This window comes from Macaca fascicularis, chromosome 16 (genome assembly GCF_037993035.2).
Source record: "Macaca fascicularis isolate 582-1 chromosome 16, T2T-MFA8v1.1".
Lineage (NCBI taxonomy): Eukaryota > Metazoa > Chordata > Mammalia > Primates > Cercopithecidae > Macaca > Macaca fascicularis.
In genome coordinates, this window is record NC_088390.1 from 50,972,714 (window position 1) to 50,993,385 (window position 20,672).

At 41.4% G+C, this 20,672-nt stretch overlaps 1 protein-coding gene across 6 annotated transcripts; it reads left to right on the plus strand.

The window, feature by feature from the left end:
• Positions 1 to 8,808: 8,808 nt before the first annotated feature.
• On the plus strand, positions 8,809 to 14,716 carry TMEM100 (transmembrane protein 100). 6 transcript variants are annotated; one of them, XM_045375051.3, is made up of 5 exons: positions 8,809 to 8,851; positions 10,048 to 10,141; positions 11,100 to 11,233; positions 11,619 to 11,733; positions 13,198 to 14,716. In XM_045375051.3, exon 5 carries the CDS (start codon positions 13,263 to 13,265, stop codon positions 13,665 to 13,667), a length of 405 nt encoding a protein of 134 aa, XP_045230986.1. In that variant the 5' UTR covers positions 8,809 to 8,851; positions 10,048 to 10,141; positions 11,100 to 11,233; positions 11,619 to 11,733; positions 13,198 to 13,262; the 3' UTR covers positions 13,668 to 14,716. The 6 variants fall into 6 exon arrangements, with proteins under 6 accessions (XP_045230986.1, XP_015293331.2, XP_045230982.1 ...); XM_015437845.4 differs by having other exon boundaries at positions 11,619 to 11,727; XM_045375047.3 differs by having other exon boundaries at positions 11,118 to 11,233; positions 11,619 to 11,727.
• Positions 14,717 to 20,672: the final 5,956 nt, after the last annotated feature.

The window sequence follows — 20,672 nt, forward strand, 5'->3', positions numbered from 1 at the left end:
GTGCTGGGATAGCACGGAGGCAACAGTGATGAAATGGCCCAAGTACAAAAGGAAGTCATAAAATAATCGGAGAGAGAGAGAGAGAGACAAAGAGTCAGAGAGAGAGCGAGAGAGAGTGAGAGAGCGAGAGAGAGAGAGAGAGAGGAGATAGAGAAACAGAGATACAGATAGACTGATAGAGACAGAGAAAGAAACAATGAGAGAGTGACAAAGCTCTTCTTGAAGGCAATAAATAATAGGAGAGGTATCCCATAGATGCAAAACCTGCTGATTTCCTATAACTGATATTAAGAGTCAGGAAGCAAGGAAGCAGCTGGCTGTCCCAGCACAGAGCAGAAAGGAACGAGGACAGAAGAGGGTGCAAAGAATGGGATTGGCAGTTCCTCAAGGACAGAAAATCATACAGCTCTGTAGTAGAGAAGGCTCGCTTATTTGGGCCTGGCTGAGTCTTTAGCAGGAGGCATAACGGATAGGGATGAGAGTGTTTGATCTTTAGGATATTCATAGTGTGTTGTACAGCATTATGTTAAAAGAATTATTTTAACAATTATGTTGGTCTCATTCCATATTGGAGGTTCAACCATTTTCAATAAGATTTCTTACATTTATAATGTTCTGCATTAATGAAATCTTCCAGCTATTGTTAAAGTGGATGATATTGTATGGGTGGCCCTCAACTTTCAATGTTATCCAGAGAAGGCAAACATGAGAGCAGCAACCTTTAGGTCGTTACTGTAACCAGGCTTCTTCCTGCACTTTATACTTTCCCATACCTGCATAATGACCCAAATAAGCAAGGTGGACACTATTACCCTTCTTTTCCAAATAAGGGAAACTGAGGCACGGAGCTGTTAACTTATTTGTCCACAGTCACAACATTGCAAGCAGTAGAGCCAACCAAGATTGGCTAGGGCTTCTGACATCTAGTCCATCAATAAAGTTTTGCTTGAGAAATGTGTATTATATGTCTAACTATGCATTAGATGTTGTGCTTTAATGCAGGGGACACAAAGATTAATTCTGTACGCTCGTTACTCTTGAGAAACTCTCAGTCTTTTAGATTAGAGAAGATAAACAAGCAAACAACTTCTTTCCATGCTATTTGTTGAGGGCTATGACACATGTAAGCACAGAGCAGTATTTTCAGCCAGGAACATTTTCCCGCCAGGGTGATTTGGCAATGTCTGAAGACATTCTTCGTTGTCACAACTGCGCAGGAGAGAAGGGGTTGCTACTGGCATGGAGTGGGTATAGGCCAGAGATGCTGCTAACCATTCTGCAATGAACAGGACAGCTCCTCACAATAAATAATTATCCAGCCTCAAATGTCAAAAGTACCCAGATTGAGAAACACTGGCATAAACATTACGGGAACATGGGGGAAGGGAACTCAAGCTGCCTAGTCTGAAAATAGAGGAGGACTTATCAGGGAAGGTTTCTAGAAGCAGGTGACGCTTAAGGTAGTCATGAAAAGATGAGTAGACAGCATCTTGAGTCTCCAAGAGTAGGAACCAACAAAGGATGACAAACATAAAATAATGTGCTGTTTGTGATTTGTAATTTGATCCAAGCTGGAGCTGAGGCTGGAAAGGAAGGGAGAGGCCAGCTCATGGGAAGACTTGTGTGTCATGCAGAGATTCGGGACCTCAGATGAGGGGGAATCATGGATGGGTTTTAAAGAGGGGTGAGGCCGGATTTGCAAACTTGATAGCTTGCTGTATTAGCATTAAGCAGAAGATCTCAAACCTCATGTGGATGCAGACAAGAAAACGCAAGTTCCTGACCTTTCAACACACACACACACACACACACACATATACACACACACACAATCCTGATGCAATAATGTAATAGGTCTGGGGTGGAGCCCAGACACCTGTATTTTTTGCAAGCACCCTGTATGATTCTGAGGCAGGTAGCACAAATCCTCCTTGGTGTACAGGACATATTTGACAGTGGTAAGATTGTAATCCTACCGAAAAGAAAACAAGAAAATTTGGAGAAGAGAGGAATATATATATATGGTGTTCTCTCTTTCTCTGCTTATGAGAACTGTGTGCTTATAAAGGAATCCACTGCATTGATGAAGTCACACAGCAGCCCAGCAGCTCCTTTCTGGATTCCGTGGGCTGGGAAGGGAGGAGCTCTAAGGAAATGCACACTCCATGTGATCAGAGCACACCCTCTTGGCAGCCTCAGGGCAGCCCAGTTGCTTCTACAAAACCAGTCAAAGTCCTGTGTCCAACAGCCTTGTTGGTCCAGCGGTACCTGCTTCCTGTTCCCAGAGAGATTCACCCTTGGGCTTTCCTATCAGTCTTCCCTAAAGTTGGCTGCTCCTGTGTCCTGTCACATAAAACTGTGAACCGAGGTCTCCGACTTACGTCATGTCAGTCACAGCAGGGTGAGGCTCCACAAGTGTGAGTTCTGGCCCCTGCTGCTTTCCTTTCAAATGCAGTTTATGGTTTATTATGGTATTGGACACCCCATGCTCCTTAACTGCATTGGCTTTGGGTAAGAAAGAGTGAAAATTAGTGTGCAAACCCTGAAAACCAAAATTTCTGATCAGGGCTGAAGAAAACCTTCGTGCTGCAGTCAGTCTCTGAGCCAGAAGCCTGTGACTCTCTTCACATGGAAATAGATGAACATCCACAGTAAAAGGTCAGTGGCTTTGCTGACAGATGTTGCATCAGGGAATATTTTTTTAAAAAAGAGGCTTCCTACAGCTGTTCTGGTAGCTTGGGTAGTAGTGTTAGCTATTTCCCCAAGTTGTCTTGTCTCAGTTCTCTGATATTCTGAGCCCAGATAGGATTTTTTTTTTTAAAGAAAAGACTAATAAAGTATCTACAGATGGAATTCTGAGATCTGACAATAGGGCACTCAGAAGTTGGGTGACTTGCCCAAGCCATGAAGAGGAAAGAAGAATCAAACTCAAGTTTCCTGACTTTCAGCTAATGGCTATTTTAATTGCACAACAATATTGGAGAGTCAGAAATGTTCATTTTACTGTGGAAGCGATCCAAAACCTTATGCTATAACCTAGATTCTAGAAAAAAGATGATCAAGCCTTATCAGCGCTGTAAAAAAAAAAAAGGTAATCCAGCCCTATCAGTGCTGTAAAGAAAGTTTTGCAAACTAAGTTTAACTTAGAAAATAAACAGCAAGAAATAAATCAGTGAAGCAAGGTTTCCCTGAGGCTACTGAGTCCATCATCCTGGAAGTCATCCAAAGTTATCAACGGCAGATTCACTAACTGGGTACAAATGTACAGTTGGAATTTAAAGTAGACTCGGTGCCCCTCTGTGTGCCCTGATGGAAGAAACATCGTGTTCTCATTCTGTGGCTGTGTACTCTCGGGGGATCATTGGTTTTACCAAGTTTTTACATTGCTTTTTCAAAGACAATAATGCCTGTTTCCTGTATCGTTTATTTAAGTAAACAAGAAGGAGACAGCAAAGTTCTGTCTCCTTTACAAAACGAGACTTTAAAATTTTTATCTAAAGAAAGAGAGCAAGAGATCTGTTCTCTGCATTGTTCCATAAGATAAGTTCATAAGATAAACAGTTCTATTTTGAACTCAGTTCAGTTGGGCAAATTGTTCTGTTTCCTACTACCCACACACATCATGAATATCAAAGACTTTTTAAGAGGATAAAAATGCTCCCAAAAGGTTTGTTGAACTAGTTCTATCCTCAATTAATATACCACTACAGAGGTTCTGTGGGAAGAGGATGGCATGTTTTTTCTCTGGTGAAGCAATCATTTTAAAACCCAAGAGATTATTTGAAGGCAAGTTTACTCCTTATGAGCTACAGAAAGCATGCCATCATTTGAACACAGAAACAGTATTCCACAGGGATTAGGGAGACATGCTTTGGCATCAATCAGACTTTGGTTCTAGTCCTAGGCACCATTTTCCAAATGTAATTGAATAATTATTATAATTACTATTCATTTATAAATGAATATTTATCACTATAATGATAAGGAATAATTAATGCACTTAGCACTAAATATCTGGGTACCTTAAAATAACCCATTTAAATAATTATCTAAGTTTTAAATTTACATCGGATTTCAATGTAGAGTCATTCTTTTATTTATTCATTGACTTATTTGGCAATGACTTTCTAAGCATGCAAAATTGATGATAATATCCTTGAGGAACTGACAGATGATTTCCCAACCAACATGATCATGGTAAGCCCCTCAACATAAAGGCTTGCTTCCATTGCATGAGGCCCAAAACAGGACATTTCAAAATAAATCTGTAGTGGATTTGGAATGCTATTTTTTTAAAGCATTCACTCACGGGGGCAACATAAAATTAGTTCTTAGTAAGGCAAAAGCGTTTCTCCATATGTGAAGTGGCAAGACGAGAACCTTCTATATATTCCTTCTTCATGAGTAGTACCTTAGCGTAGTGGCCACTGGAGAAAATATTTTCATCACCAGAAAACATCTAGGTAGTGCTTATTTTAAAATAATGTCTAACACTGTAAAAAAGAATTGTATAATTATGTTCTTATTTTCAAGGAATTTAAAATTGAACATATAATCAATACATTCTTTGCATATGGTCAGTAAAAATAAAATCTCAAATTGGAATTCTTAAATTTTTTGTATTCTATGCAAAACATTAGCAATCTCACATCCTGTGCATATATATTGTATGTGTGTCAGCAATTGTGTGCATGCATATGCATGTGGAATGAAATGAATTATAAAATTATTCATAATTTTACTGGAAATTTTATTTGTGAGCCTATGACAGAATTTTTTGACAATTCAGACAATGCATCATAACTTACTAGTTAGGCAGTAATGCCAAACTTCTCCAGCATTTGCCTCTCCACCAGAGAAGTGAATAGCTATACTAACAAAATCATCACGTATTCCTCACCCCACATCTACCCCTTGTCCTGACCTATTTCTGCTCACAGCAACCTCGAGCTATTAATTACTTAGGCTTTAAAACCTTACAACTTCTCTCTCGATAAGTTTCACCACTTGAAATTCATTGCTGAGTTTTGCTGATTCTACCATTGCAGTGATTTCCTACCTGTCCACATTTCCCAATATCAGGTGCCCATTGCCTCTTACCTGGACAATCACAGAGGCATCCCAACTGGTGTCTCAACATGCTTTCCCTCTTCCCCACATTGACTTTTCCTAGGACATCCCAACACTCTACAATCAGTCTACTGTTTATAATGCGCAGAGCTGACTGTGCAATCCTGTTCAAAACCACACTGCTCTCAAAATAAAGTCCCAACTCGCCACTGAGGCGATAATCTGACCATAAACTATTTCCGGTTTTATTGTGATGGCTCTCTGCCTGCCCTGTGCTCTTCAAAATTCTGCCAAACAAGCTACTCTTTGTAGAAGACTTGTACTTTTCAAAGCTATGCTTGAATACAGGCTGTTTCTTCCACCTAGAATCATGTTCTTTCCTTTTCTATTTATGATGTCAAATGCCTGTGTGTCATGAAGATTACAACCACCACCACACCCCACCCACTACACACACACCCCTAGGCCTGAATTGATTTCATCTTCCCTGGGCCTCCCACAGCCGTTTGCTATTCCTTCTAGAAAAGGATTACCCACATTGGTGTCCCTACGACTTTCCTGTTCTGGATGGTAAACTCCATGAAAACAGAGACCATGCTTTGCCCACTGTTTTGCATCTGCTCAGCTAGAGCATTTAGCAAGTTCCTGGCACCCAAAGGAGCACAGGAAATAAAATGTTCCTGAAGGCAGAGGAATGGCCTAGGTGACTTTTGAAGTGGCCCGACTACTACGACATCTTCCATGGATTCTGTAGGTACCAGGCCTATGTCTGTCCCGACCTCAAACCTACCCAAATCTGCTTAATGCAGCTCTATTTTAATACCCACATGGGTACAAGGCAAAATACGTGGCTTAATCATTCTAGAAGCAATAGGTAACCCTTTTCAGAGCACTTTTCCCAAACTAAATCTAGTGACAGTACATCACCCTGAACCCAAGAAAATGAGACTTAAGCTAAACTTAGGAAAATGTATATACTCTAATTTTAAAAATGAATTCCTCACAACACAACATAGAAGAAGAAAGAGGTACCTAGATTTGAAACCTGGCTCTGCCACTTTCTCTATAAATAAAATACAAATAGCTGAGAGATGACTGTGTTATGGGTAGTGCATGTTAGATGCTTGTGTTAATGTGTTCCCTTCCTCTTCAAACTGAGCGTATTGTGTGGGTCAGTTCAGAAGGCAGGAGGCCAGCTTCTGGAGTTAAACCCAGAAACAGTGCTAGTCTCTGAACCTCCATTTCTTTTTTCTTTTTTTTTTTTTTTCTTCTCCATTTCTTTCTCGGCAAAATAGAGAATCAAAAAGTTATTTGTGAAAAATATCCTCCATGCTCCTCTTACCAAGCCTGCAACTTAAAACCTATGGTTTAAACTGTACTTTCAATTATTTGGAGGAGGCCAGCACTGATGAGCCCATCCTGAGCCAGTCATTTTAAGGCCAGTGCTACCTAACTTGGAGGTGGCTAATCCGGTCGGAAGGCATATTCTGCTCTGTGACTATGGAATGGAGAAAAGCTCACTGATCCTTACAGAGATACCATGGATTACCAGTTTTTAAGACACTGTACATGTTACAGGGTGATTTCCAATTTCCAGTACCGGATTGGTGTTGAAGCCCAGAAATTGTACACTGATTAGGAGTCGATTGGGTGTCACACAATGTTTATGTACATCATTTTATGACCAGGACAAGTGATATTGGTCACCAGAGCCTAGGGGGAGATTTCTCCTGTAAACAGGCATCAAAGGGCTCCATGCTATCAGGTATAGGAAGGAGTGGCAAAGGGGTGAGGTCATTGTGGTCCCTTCCCTTCTCCTCCCTGAAAAAAAAAAAAAAAACCAGTATGGTCTGTTTCCTGCAAGTCCCAAGCATATGTGACCCAGAGCTCACTCACTAAGGGAGGGTGATCCTAGGAGTGTGCATTTGTCTTAGGAAAGAAAGTGTCAGCCCAATTTGAGGTAACTGTCGAACTTTGGGCTTCCTCATCTTTGGCCTCCAAGGAATAACGTACATAAATATAAAATGTTATGCAAAATGTACGGGGTTGTATCAGGATGACAGGAGTTTCAGTGTACATTCTGATTTTGAGACAAGAAAATTAATTCTTCTCATCTGAGGCCAGAATGGCAATTAGTTCTTGTTGAAGTGAGAGATTATTTACTCAGCTCTATTTTTTATGTTTATATGATCTTTCATAGTTACTCAGAACGAAATGGGGTAAGAGAATGGAGATTACAATGTGCATCTACAAGATGGATGCTTCCCTTTCTATATTCACATGGATCTTATGAGATTCCCATACCTAGAAATTGACCACCAATTAGTGAAATATATATTTCTATCTAAGGCACATTCATTGTTCCTTTTGGTACTATTAGATCTCTCTATTTAATGTCCTAGACCTCAAAGAAAAGTGCTTTGGAGGAGAAAAAAAGGAAAAGGGGAATAACAACATGATATCTGCTATCCAAAATGAACACAGAAGCACAGATCACTTTCCAAAATGTCCATGATTTCAGAACATAAACGCAGGCACACCCTTAAAAGAAGCATTAGAGAGGAGAAAACCTGGCCAGCTTCCCGAATCTCCCTGCATCCAATTGGACTGGGTGATGACTGAGATCAAAGGCATGTGGTGATTGGACAGAGGGCCAAGAGGAACTGGCATCCTCAAGGCTGCTGGAAATTAGCCAGCTCAAACACACCAAGCAAAAGCAAATTGGAAATAAAGACAGGCGAGTAATCAAATGCACGTGGGGGCATGCTTCACAAAATGCAAACTTTATGTGTTCCCAAAGGAGAAATTTCCAGATCTTCAACAGCATAAACTCAATGGGAAAATCAAAACATCCCCTTTTGCAACCTTAGAGCCTGAATCTTTGGCTTCCACTTTAGTGAAATGGGCAAAATGACCTCTTTGTCATAGTAGCCACCATGCTCCCCGCCCTCCTCCACTTCCAGGCCCCTTTCCCTTAAGAAACATTGTCTCTCATTTTGTTTCTTAAAAAAAAAAAAATGAAATTTTCCCAATTTGGGGGCATTCTGTCTGGAACAGCAAATGTTCCCAGCTCTGCCATTTACAATGCCTTTGGTGGAAGGTCACCTCAGAGGTGTGATTTTTCAGTATCACATAATTTCTATGGTGCCTTGACATCCTCTGATGAAGGGCACCAATAGGACCACCCCTCTGACGTTATGGAGAGGGTCCGCTCAGGCACCAAATGCAATTGTCACCACTGATCTTTATCTTCCTTGTACTCCTTTTATTACCTGCATGTCATGGTGAAAGAGGATAGTTTATGGTCCTATTCCCCTACATACACATTTTCCAACCCCATACTCCCTTAGAAATATAGAGCAAATATTACAAATTCTTTTATGCAGGTTCTGATTCGCAGAGGGAGAGCATCAGAATGAGGGCTTTGGATAGAAAAAATCTTGCAAATTGGTGCCTGAATAAAGATATAAAAAGAGAGAAGTGAAGGAAGATATTCTTTTCAAACTTGATGCCCTTTCTCTCTCTCTCTATGTGCATATATATAATACACACACACACACACACGCACACACATGGATTACATTTTCATGGAGGAAAACAGAGTAAAATCCAGCAGCATTTAAGGGATTTCCTCTCATCAAATTGTCTCCGATCCCTTAATTGTGTTTAAGCCTTGCTGAGTACTTTGTTTACGGTCCCTAGTGTGGTGATTTGCATCCCCTTCTCTGGGTTGCTCTTGGCGGGGCAGGCAGCTGTCTCAGTCTAACTCGAGCTGGGAAAGGTAAGGATCTTTGCTTTGCTCTTTGAAAGATCTGGGAAGGAAATGTTGAATGCCTATGGGGGTTAGGGGCATAGATACAATTCATGCAATGGAGGCTTTGAGAAAAGTTCTCCAAACTTAAAGGAGTCTCCTAAAGCCATGTGCTTTAGAAAGAGCTAGAGAGATTTCCTCTTCCTTGTGAAAATAGAGGGCTTGCAGAAATAAGGCTGGTCACATTGTGGATGAAATTTTGCATTTGGGGGCAGGTGTCCCTGAAGGATGCCCAGGGGTGTTTCATACCTTATAGACACAGAGTGCAAGGAGGAATAAACATTCAGAGGCAACAGGCATAGATCACTAGGAATTCTCTTTGAATTTCAATTTGAAGAGGTAAAGTCAGTTAAAGCGTGTGTCAGTGGTTAGGATGACAGGCATCTATTCTTCTGATACAATTTCTGCTTTCTACCAAAACTTTCTACCTCTTTGAATTTAATACACAAATCATCAGTTGTCTACTCAGAGTCTAGAGATGGGTAACTGTGTATCAAGGCAGGTGCACACACCCTGCGAAGGAGCATTGGTGTGAATGAGGCACCTGAGCCTGACAAGGTTGAAGAAAGCTTTGGTATTGGAAGTGATGACAGCTTCGCCCATGCTCCCAGGGCACAGACACACTCACTGTGCCTCATTGTAGACTCAGTCAAGGGCTTACCATGAAAAAAGGTGCCATTGTCCTCTCTCTAGAAGTTCAGTTTTTGCACCTTTCGCTTTGGTAACAGGAAAGCATGTTTTCAACAGAATAAGGTGATATTCAGAGCTTCGGTGCGGTTATTGGGCTATCCTGCAGGTGAAGTGGTACTAGAAAATAGAGGGGAATTGCCCTCAAGGGCCAGAGTTTCCAGGTGAGAAGACAGCTCTGTTAAGGAGCTTCTCAAGAACCTGCGTTGGACGTAGCGAGCGGCCCCCATCTCACCATCTTCCAGGGGCAACTTTGGCAAGTTCTGAAATGCCCTGGTTCTAAGTATTCCTGACCCTCAACACCAAGTGACAGCACTCCTCAGGGACGAAGGCTGTCTCTTTAGGTCTGACATTTTTGAAGTGTGAGGATCATGGCGACCAAGGTCCTCCGGGTACTTGCCATGATTCCCCCAAACCTCAGGGACTTTTCAACTTTATTTTTTATAATGACATAACCCTCTGTTTGGCTTTCATTCTAGAATAAATAACTTCCGGTCCCTCTCTTTTTGTGACAAGTCATCAGGGTATTGCTACAACGCAAGGCTGGAGAGACCGTGCTGTGGTAAAGGAGAGGTAAGATGTTGAGAACATCCAAGCCCTTTGCCAGCAATTAGAGAAACATAACAATTTGACAGAAAGACAGAAAACAAATCTCTTCCAAGAGTTAATTTGGATTTATGGTTCACAGTATTAATTAGAAGGGGTTATTAACACATGTGCAGATGAAGAAAATGGAGGATGAAAAACTTTTAACTACAAAGTGTAGGATGAGGTCCCAGTATTTTCTCCTCAAAAAGACAATCTTGGGCTTTATGTATTTCAAGGTTTTAAAATGTTCACAGTTTGTCTGTAAGAAACGATAAACCTATAAAGCCACTTACAGGTTTATGGGGGTGGGAAATAGATGTTTAACTTTATTGTTTGAGCGTATGATGTGTCAAGCTGTATATGTTTGAATGTTTAAAATACCTTGTTCCTTAAAGTGGGCCAAGGAACAGAGGTCTTGACATAGGTAGGAGCTTGTTACAGACTTACTGAATCAGAATCTAAGTTTAACAATCTCCCCAGATGATAAATGTATCTATTGAAGACTAGGGTTCAAACCAAGGGTTTCTCTGTTACTGGGTGATCTTCGTTAAATTCCTTAACCTCTCTGAGCCTGTTTCCTCATTTATGAACTAGTGAGAATTAATGTTAATGTGTGACATTTCTTAATATTGTGCCATGTCCAGAGTAGGTGCTCTATAAATGGTAGCAATTATCATGATGATGATAATCTTGGCGCTGCTAAAGTTACCTCCTTGCAAGAGCAGTAAACAATCATGTTTAAATCAATGTGACTGCCTTCCCCCCTTAACCGCAAACATTTGTGCCTCCCACCCTCATTCCTAAATGAATTAACACTGAACAAGTGGGGTTTTAAGCTTCAGATGACTATCACGCACATATAAATAAAGAATAATGGGAAAACCTAGGAACATGGATTTTTGCTGGCTTAGAGACTGAATTCAGCTGCCCCATGACTTCACAGCTGTTTCTGCCGCCCTAGAGTGTCTGTCCCCTCAGCTCTGTCCCCTCAGCCGGGTCTGCAACGCTGACTCTGGGATTTTCTTATAAAAATGCCTGATGGACGGGAGGAAGATCTGGAGGTCGGCAGGGGAAAAAGTGAGTCATTCAAATTCACAAAGCAGTCCGCTTAGTAAATGCTGCAAGAGAAAGAAAAGTAAAAGCTGGCTCCTGTCTCTGGGGTATCTGTAGAAATGATTCGGACTTATCATGTCACTGAGCAAAGTTGGGGGAAGCCAAAACTCAGAATCTGCTGGCAAGGAAAAGAACGAAGGAAAAAAAAAAAATGTTAGGGAGGGGCAAACTGGAGGGGGAGGGAATAAAAAGAGAGGGAGGGAAAGACAAGCGTCATTTAGGAACAGAGGTAGCCTGAAAGCAGCAGGAACTCCAGGAGATTCCAAACCAGACCAGACCTTATAGTAAAGTATTTTTACATCTTTTCTTTTCCCCAGAAGAGATCCCTAACCTATTATTTTATTGACAGCCTTGCTGTTAGAGGCTCTTTCCCAGAAGTTGGACGAAGAGACTCAAGCGTTGCTGTTTCTTCCCTTCCAAGTCAAGTGGTTACTCTGGTAATGGATTGCCTCTCGGAGGTGAGTGTAAGTAATTTGGGGACAATCTTGATTTTTAGATTAGCTCAATCTCAGCTTTGGGGTGAAGATATCTTTTTCGGACATAATCTCAAGTATCTTTTAACTGGCCTCACCAGAAGTCAGGGTGTCATTGGACAACAGTGATTAATTAGTTTGGTGATTAAAAATGACATGTGAGTAGGCAGCTCTAAGATTGAGTTCCTTGCTCAGGGAGTGATATTTTGACTTTCCAGAGCAGGGAAGAACCAGTGATGTTTGATCTGGAGTTGAATTTATTTTCAGTGGATGCTTAATATATTCAAAATATTAATCTCATTGAAACAGTCTCAAGTATCTTTCTTTAAACTTGTTCAGTAACTACAACTGCTCAACTGTGTAGCAGCTAGACGGCTTTTTGAGAATGGAAGACAGTGACTCAACCATGTCTGGGCAGCAGACACGTTTTCACTGATTTCTCATAGACAGCATTTCAACCAGATGCTTTTGATCAAAAGTCTCAAGCTTTGTCCTGAAATGTTCAGGTTCAAAATACTTAGAAAGCGTCATTGCAGCAAGTTTTATACACAAGGGCATGGAGGAAAATGAGATTTCCTGAAAACCTAGCATGCTTATTTGTTTCCGCACGTTGTAGTATACATAATATCAAAATTTTGTGTTGAGCTTAATAGAAAATTTGTGTATTGATAACTAATTACTCTAATAATTGATTTTATTTTTGCCAGGAGAAAGCACAAAATTATATCCTATGAAGGGGTTGAATTTTTTTTTCTTATTTTTTCTCTGTCATAGCAGATTGGAAGATAGTGTTACATTTCAGATCACAAATCCCCACCTCATTGTCAATGAATTTTTTGCTGAACTGTGCACCTAAAATGGTTAATAAAAAGATCCCAGGGAGCAGGTTGCACTGTGTTTAATAGTAACACAATAAAGATTTTTTGACTGTCATTCAATGGAGAAGAACATCATTTATTGCTGGCCACTTGCCTTGACATTGATTTTGTGGGCAGCGAATAGGTGACAGTTTGGAAAGAATGCATGTTATGCCCAGCAAGATTGGTGGAGTCTGAGTTGCTGTAAGTTCTGGGATTAACGGTGTGAAATATTGTTTGTAATGTATTCTCCTCTTGAATGAAACCATTTTTGGATTAGGATTCAGGCATTTCTGTGTGTTTAGAGGAAGGAGAAGCAATAGACAAAGGAGAAAAGCTTGTAAAACATTTGTAGACCGCCAGGGTATATTAAACACTGTAAGTGCTTCCTGCTTTTTCTGTCTTCCCTTCACGTGCATCTGCTTCATCTTATTTTTTGCCTAAATGCAAAGAAAATGCAACCAATTCAAAAAAAGAGTAAAGTTGCTTTTCACATGGATCTATGCCTCCTGGAAAAGAGGTGCCTCCCCAGCTTTTTATTTCTGCTTGCAGGGTTCATTCTGATACATGTAGCTGACATCTCCTGTTATCTTCACAGCTTTCACCCTGGTGAGACTGTCCAGATCTAGTCTGCAAACCCACCTTAGAAGCACTGTTGTAAAAATGACTGAAGAGCCCATCAAGGAGATCCTGGGAGCCCCAAAGGCTCACATGGCGGCGACGATGGAGAAGAGCCCTAAGAGTGAAGTCGTGGTCACCACAGTCCCCCTGGTCAGTGAGATTCAGTTGATGGCTGCTACAGGGGGTACCGAGCTCTCCTGCTACCGCTGCATCATCCCCTTCGCTGTGGTTGTCTTCATCGCTGGCATCGTGGTCACCGCGGTGGCTTACAGCTTCAATTCCCATGGCTCCGTCATCTCCATCTTTGGCCTGGTTGTTCTGTCATCTGGACTTTTTTTACTAGCCTCCAGCGCCTTGTGCTGGAAAGTGAGACAAAGGAGCAAGAAAGCCAAGAGACGGGAGAGTCAGACAGCTCTCGTGGCAAATCAGAGAAGCTTGTTTGCTTGAGACTGAATAAGACCAAATGGGCTATTGGGCCTGGAAAACCTGCTCTGACTTTGTCACCCAATTCACCCAGAACCATGGTGGGAGAGAACAGATTTGGCATTGGAGCAGACTGGAAGAATAGGGGTGGGAGGGTGGAGGGGCTTCTCCTTTGTGAGGAATGACTCATGTCTTCTTTAACGACAAACTTAATCCTAAGGGCTGTTTCTGAGACTGCAAAATCAGCTTTCTATTTACATTAAACATTTTGGGGGTCATGGGAGTGCACGGCATTAGACAGCGTTTGGTTCACCCTGTAAAGTAGCCAAGAAAAGATGAGAAAATAACAAGATAGGCCTGGCACACTAGACATTTGCCTCCAAAAGAAATAACCCACAGTCTTAAGATGTGCCATAAAAATGTTCTGCCAAGGATCTAAATTACCTTGGGCTTCGCATATATCTATGAAATTCTGTGATAATTTTTTGCAATACATTGATTCACTGGCATCTGTTTTTATTTTTCACTTTTAATAACTCATCACTGGTGGTACTTTATCTTGAAGAGTAAACTAATATTTTTTTATATTTTAACATTGGACAGTTTTAGCCAGTTGTAATGATGTGTCAGAAGTAAAGAAAAACCCATTAAAGGTCTAGCTAATAGATGCTGTTGGGGGTTAAATTAATAGTAAAATAATCCAATAGAGCACTTTTGATGATTTTTATATAAAAATCAAGTGTACATTTCATTCAGAATAATAAATACTTATTGCTGCTAAAACTTCTTAAATGGTTGTTTCTGTTGTAGTTATTTCTATTGCAGTTCCAAATTGCTATATTCCCTTGTCTCATTTGCAAGTTCTCAATTATATTTCTCTCAAATGGACAGGTTCCTTCTTCTTTACTGGAGGATTTTTGTTTTTATCATATTGGTTTTTCATTACTTCTGAATAGTCTTAATTACGTTTACTGAATTCTAAAGGAGTTCTGTGCTATTATAATTAGGAAATCAATGTCTTTGGTCAGGAACTTTATAATGTGCTATTAAATGTATATTACATTTTTGTGGAATCAGTTGTTAATTATTTGCTTAACACATACACAAGCACCAACTATATGCCGGGCATAATGTGGATTCTCAGGCTTCTTACTCAGTTAGATCTAATACAATGCAAATAAAGTTACTGCTTGAATTCTTCATTGGACATTGAGCTAGTCCACAGCTAGGACTCTACCCTATAACTCCAGCCAGAAATACAGCTCATTCATTTAGTTTAAACCATCTTAAACTAGAATAGAAAGATAGGCATGAAGGTTTCTTAAAACTTGGAAAACAAAATCAGCCTAGCATAGGACAGTCACTGAAAGTCTTTCTATCCAGGAATTTAATTAAACATGGCAGGAGCCCTTGAGCCCTTACTACTCCCTCTTGCACAGGTAGTTTTTGTAAGTGGAAACACCCTAATAATGACTTTGCAGGTCAGATGGTGTCACATACAGATCAACATTCCTCCCAACCAAATGCAAGTTTAGGGGGCTGTGCTCATTTCAATGCAAGTGACTCTGTGCCTTCACATACCTCTTCTCTGTGCAAAGATATTCAAAGCCCTTCCCCACCTCCCCCCGCCGCCACATTGCTGTATGAATAAATTACCCAGACAAGGTTCAAGATTCTCTAGTCTGATCCAAAAGGGTGTATCCAGTTTTCATGCTCATTCTAACCCCCAAACCTCCTTATGAGTTAGCCAGAATAGACTATTCACCATTCTTGCACCCGACTCTGGTTTTCCTGCTCTATGTCTGTCCAAACTTGTGTTTTTCCTAGCTCATAATGCATTGTTTCCTTGATTTTAATCTGCCCAAATCCTGCTTCTCATCAGCACTCAGCTCAAATGCTACGTCTTCCCGGAAGCCTTCCCTTTTATCTGAATGTAAATGCTCTTTTGTGAGTTCATCTTTTATTCTCTGATGGCACCTTTTATTTTCTGTCGTGTTCGTGGCCTAAGTGTTATCCTTATTCCAAAGCTCCTTAGAAGTGTGTGATAGATCCTCTTTTTACCCCTAGTGTAATACCTAACATAATGGTTTAAGCAGATTAAGTATTCAATAAGTACCTAATTAAGGTGCTAAATGAGCCAAAGAATAAAAAATCACAAAGTGAATGGTTTATCCAGAATTATAGTCCATCCTAAACTCGTTAAAGAAAAAGGTTTAGTTCTCATTTTTCCCCCAAAGAGGCCATCTCACTCTCTATTATGCCTCTACCGTAAGCAGCAGTTGGAGGTGAATATTTACTCTCTATACTTCTCTAGCCTGACCTGGCCTTCAAAATGCTTGAAAAGCAAACTCATGATTTCCGGCCACCAGGGGGCCCCATGCTGCTATTTGAGTCCCAAAAGAAACAGTTCTATGGAAAGACCTAAATTGTAATGACCAAAATGGGATCAGATCTCTCCTAGATGTGAGGAGTTGGTGGAGATTCCCCATTTATCCCACCCTTACACACTTCCCTAAGTCACTTCACAGTGGCTATCTAGGGGTTCTGTTAGTACAGGAAAGACTTGCTCCGTTTAGGGAGCTTCTAGTCACATTAAAAGGTATATACTATTACAGTGTAAGACACAGAGATAGTTCTACACACTGTGAATCCCAACTCCCACGAAGTGAATAAACCCAAATTGAGATTGCAGATTATCACAATTATATCATAACATGTCTTTATTGGGTAAGGTCTATCTTTACAAATGGTTGTATTATATACAAATTTATGCAGATGTTTAATGAATGCACATAAAATGCATGCATAAATGTATTAAAAAGATAATCTGACTCCTCCCCAGAATATCAGAAACCAGCTGTATCACCTAGTGGAATTCCCCCTAAACCCACACATCCCAGAGTGCATAGAAACAACTTTTAGCCTTTTTCTGTGCAGCTGGTCTCTGGCCCAGGTGAGAACCACAGCTGCGTGGTGGCTCTGCTCTCCCCACCTTACTATCTTGGTTAATCTAGGGAATTTCGCCTAGAGAAACTGCACAAAGAGATCACGTGATAGCAAAGAAATTTGAGGCCAGAGGATGAACCCCAAAGAGATAGATCACAAACCCTCAAACCTACTTTCCACCCCCACCATCCCTAACGAGAAAGAGAGGAGAGAGACAGAGAGAGATGTTAAATAGACGATAGATATCCTGGTCTCCAGGGAAGTCTTATGGTTTTGAACTTGGAAGATCTTGATATTAAAGTGCTTGATAGCGTAACAGGACTCAACTGTACCTGATACTCTTCACCACACCCTGAGGCTAGGAGCATACATGCCCACTGCACTTTACAATTGAGGAAACTATAGTTCAGAGAGGTTAAGCGACTGTTCACCTATGATCTCATAGCAGGCAAGCCCTAGCACCAGGACCAATACGTTGACCAGACATTGTAGTTGCCTCAGTGTCTTAAACCTTTGGGCTGCTATAACAAAAGTACCACAGACTGGGTGACTTATAAACAACAGAAATGTTTCTCTCTCACAGTTCTGAAGGCTGCGAAGTCCAATATCAAGGTGCCAGTATGTTCCATGTCTGGGGAAGGCCCACTCTCTGGTTCATAAGTGAAGCCTTCTTGCTGTGCCCTCGGATGGTAGAAGGGGCGAAGGAGTTCTCTGTGGCCTGTTTTACAAGGGTGGTAGTGCTATTCAAGAGAATTTCACCTTCATAACCGAATCAACTCCCAAAAGCCCCACCTCCAAATATCACATTGAAGATTAGGTTTCAACATATAAATTGGGGGATGGAAGGGAACAGATATTCAGTCTATAGCACCCAATTGTTTTTTGTTTTTTCGTTTGTTTTCTTTTTTGAGATGGAGTCTCACTCTATTGCCCAGGCTGGAGTGCAATGGTGCGATCTCGGCTCACTGCAACCTCCGCCTTCTGGGTTCAAGTGATTCTTCTACCTCAGCCTCCTGAGTAGCTGGGATTACAGGTGCCCGCCACCATGCCTAGCTAATTTTGTGTGTGTGTTTTAGTAGAGACAGGGTTTCACCATATTGGTTAGGCTGGTCCCCAACTCCTGCTCCACCTCCTCCGCCTGCCAAAGTGCTGGGATTACAGGTGTGAGCCACCACGCCCGGCCTACAGCACCCAGTTTTATGCTTAGCCATAACCAAAATCATTTCCAGAATGTCTCTTTAGCAAAAGGAGACAATACAGGTATTACAACACCTACTTTTGAAAAACTCTTGTTAAAGTATAATTTACACAGAGAAAGTTGTACAGCTCAATGAATTTTCATAAACTTGTGGAATTAACATCCAGACAAAGATACTGAATATTGCCAGCACCCAAAAGCTCCCTTTGTATCTACTTTCCATCAGTATCTCTCCAGGCGAAACCACTATCTGGCCTCTAACACCCAGAGTTGTGTTGCCTGGTTTTTAACTTTGCATCGGTGGAATCATATCAAGTATACTATTTGTTCCTGGCTTCTTCTTGCAACATTATGTTTATGAGCTACAATCTATATTGTTGTATGTAGTTATAAATGGTTCATTCTTATTGCTGTGTAGAATTCCGTTGTATAAATATGGTATCATTTATTTATTATTTCTACTGTTGATAAACATTTGGATAGTTTCTGTTTTTTAATGACTCAAGATAGGCCAGCCTCTAACAGGGCACCACACGATCCTGGACTCCTGGTATTCACACGATTCTGTGGTCTCCTCCCACGCTGTCCCAGAGTTGGTTTGTGTAAACAATAGAATATGGCAGAAGGGATAGAAGTTGACTACCAAGACTAGATTATGAAAGATACCTTGGCATCTTGGTTTTTCTCTCTTTTGATTGCTCCCACTCTCCCTCTCTCCCTCTTTCTCTGAGGGAAGCCATCTACCATGTCCTAAGGACACCCAGGCAGCCATGGAGGGGCCCATGTGGTGATAAACTGAGGCCTCCAGCCAACAACTAGAGAACTAAAAACTGCCAGCTACTACCTGAGTGAGCGTGGAGATGGATCTTTCCCAGGGGAATCTTCCAAGGACTGTGTTCCCGGATGACAGCTTGACAGACCTCACGAGAGACCCACCCAGCCAGGGCTGCACTGTGACTTTATGGGACCTACGCACTTTTGTCTTTGTGTGCCCCTTCCTCCGTTACAACAAAAAGGAAGTATCTCACTGACTGGAAGGAGGAAATTGTACTAACAAGCATCGTGGGCCCTAGGCCTGGTGCCTGCTGTACCTAACGGGTACCTTGGCCCTGAACCCAGCTACGTTATTCCCAAATTGCTCAGCCACAGAAACTGTGAGATAATAAAGGTCTGTTGTTTTAAGTTGCTAAGTTTGGGGGTAATATGTTCTGTAGCAGTAGGTAGCTAATATTGTGCTATGAAGAAATTTCTTCTACATGATTTTTGATGTATGTATGTGCATGTTTCTGTTGAGGGTAGACCTAGGTGTGAAATTCCTGGATCAAAGGACAGTATGTGTTCAGTCTTATTGCCAGAAAGTTTTCCAAAGTAGTAGAATTAATGTGCTCTTCTGCCAGCACTCTTGAGTCTGGATGCACTACATCTTCAGCCATTTTTTAGTATTTTTCATCTTTTTTTTCATTTTAGCAATTTTTATGGGTATAACATCTGCTTTATAAGTATTGAGAAAGAAGACGTAGCACAAGAATGTGGGCTTGATAGGGCAGAGCAAGTTAGGGACAGGAGAAGGATTTGGAATGGTGAAATAGGATTTAAATTTGGACTTTGGAGGAGCAAAGCAGTGAGAGAGAAATTCTTGGGGAAGTGCTCTGGAGATCAGGAAACCAAACTAGAGACTGGAAGTTTAAGTCGTCACAGTCCCAGCTTCAGCATTTATCAAGCATTCACTATGCTCCAAAGGTCATATTCTGAGCTCCACATGAAATATCTCATTTGATCCTCACAGCTGTCCAGTGAAATAGATACCATTATTGCCTTCATTTCACAGATAAGGAAACTGAGACACAGATGAAGCCAATTAATTGAGATCACATAATGAGCACAACTTAGGGCCTGAGTTCAAATCCAGAACCCACTCACTTAGCCACGCTGCCTATCCTGCCTGGTACACAGTAAACTGTCAGTACCTGGTTCTTGAAGGAATGTCTCACGTAGAAGCTGAGCAACACAGTCTCAGGAGTCTAAGCTAAAGAGTGGGGCTAGGTGGAGTGACTCAAGCCTGTAATCCCAGCACTTTGGGAGGCTGAGGCAGGTGGATCACGAGGTCAGGAGTTCAAAACCAGCCTGGCAAACATGGTGAAACCCAGTCCGTACTAAAAATACAAGAAAATTAACCTAGCGTGATGGCGGGTGCCTGTAATCCCAGCTACTCAGGAGGCTGAGGCAGGAGAATCGCTTGAAACCAGAAGGCAGAGGTTGCAGTGAGCCGAGATCGCACCACTGCACTCCAGCCTGGATGAAAGAGCAAAAAACTCTGTCTCCAAAAAAACAAAACAAAAAAAAAGAATAAGGTCAGCAACAGTTTTGAAAAACCCAGACTAAAATTAGAGATTATTATGGAATGATTTGCCATATGAAGCCAGGACTTTTTCTGACAACCTCCACCTATTTGTAGCATTTAACAAATATCAAAACACTCTCTCCTGAGTCTCATGAGGCTCAGGACCCCAGCCACATCTTCTGCCACCAAAGATATGGCTGATGCTTTCATTCTCATCCTCCTTGAGTTTCTCTTATGGAAAATTCAAAATTCAGAATATACGCCAGCCTCAGCCTGCCACTAGAGGCACAGTGTGAAGGAAGTACATATCTGGAAACCATAACACACGTCAGGGGAAATCAAAGAAGACTTCCTGCAGGTGGTGACTTGACAAGCCCACCTTCCTGGTTAACTCCTTTATCAGGACAGATAAAGGAGTTAACCAGGTGATGGGAATCAAGGAGGAGCAATCAGGAGCATTGACAGAGGGAACACCATGAGTGAACAGCGACAGGTGACGGTGAGAGCTAGCCTTCAGCCTCTCCACCTCACTGGGTGAAAATTA

Excerpts from the sequence above, each read along its gene's own strand:
- TMEM100 (XM_045375051.3), top strand. The coding sequence starts at position 13,263 with ATGACTGAAGAGCCCATCAAGGAGATCCTGGGAGCCCCAAAGGCTCAC.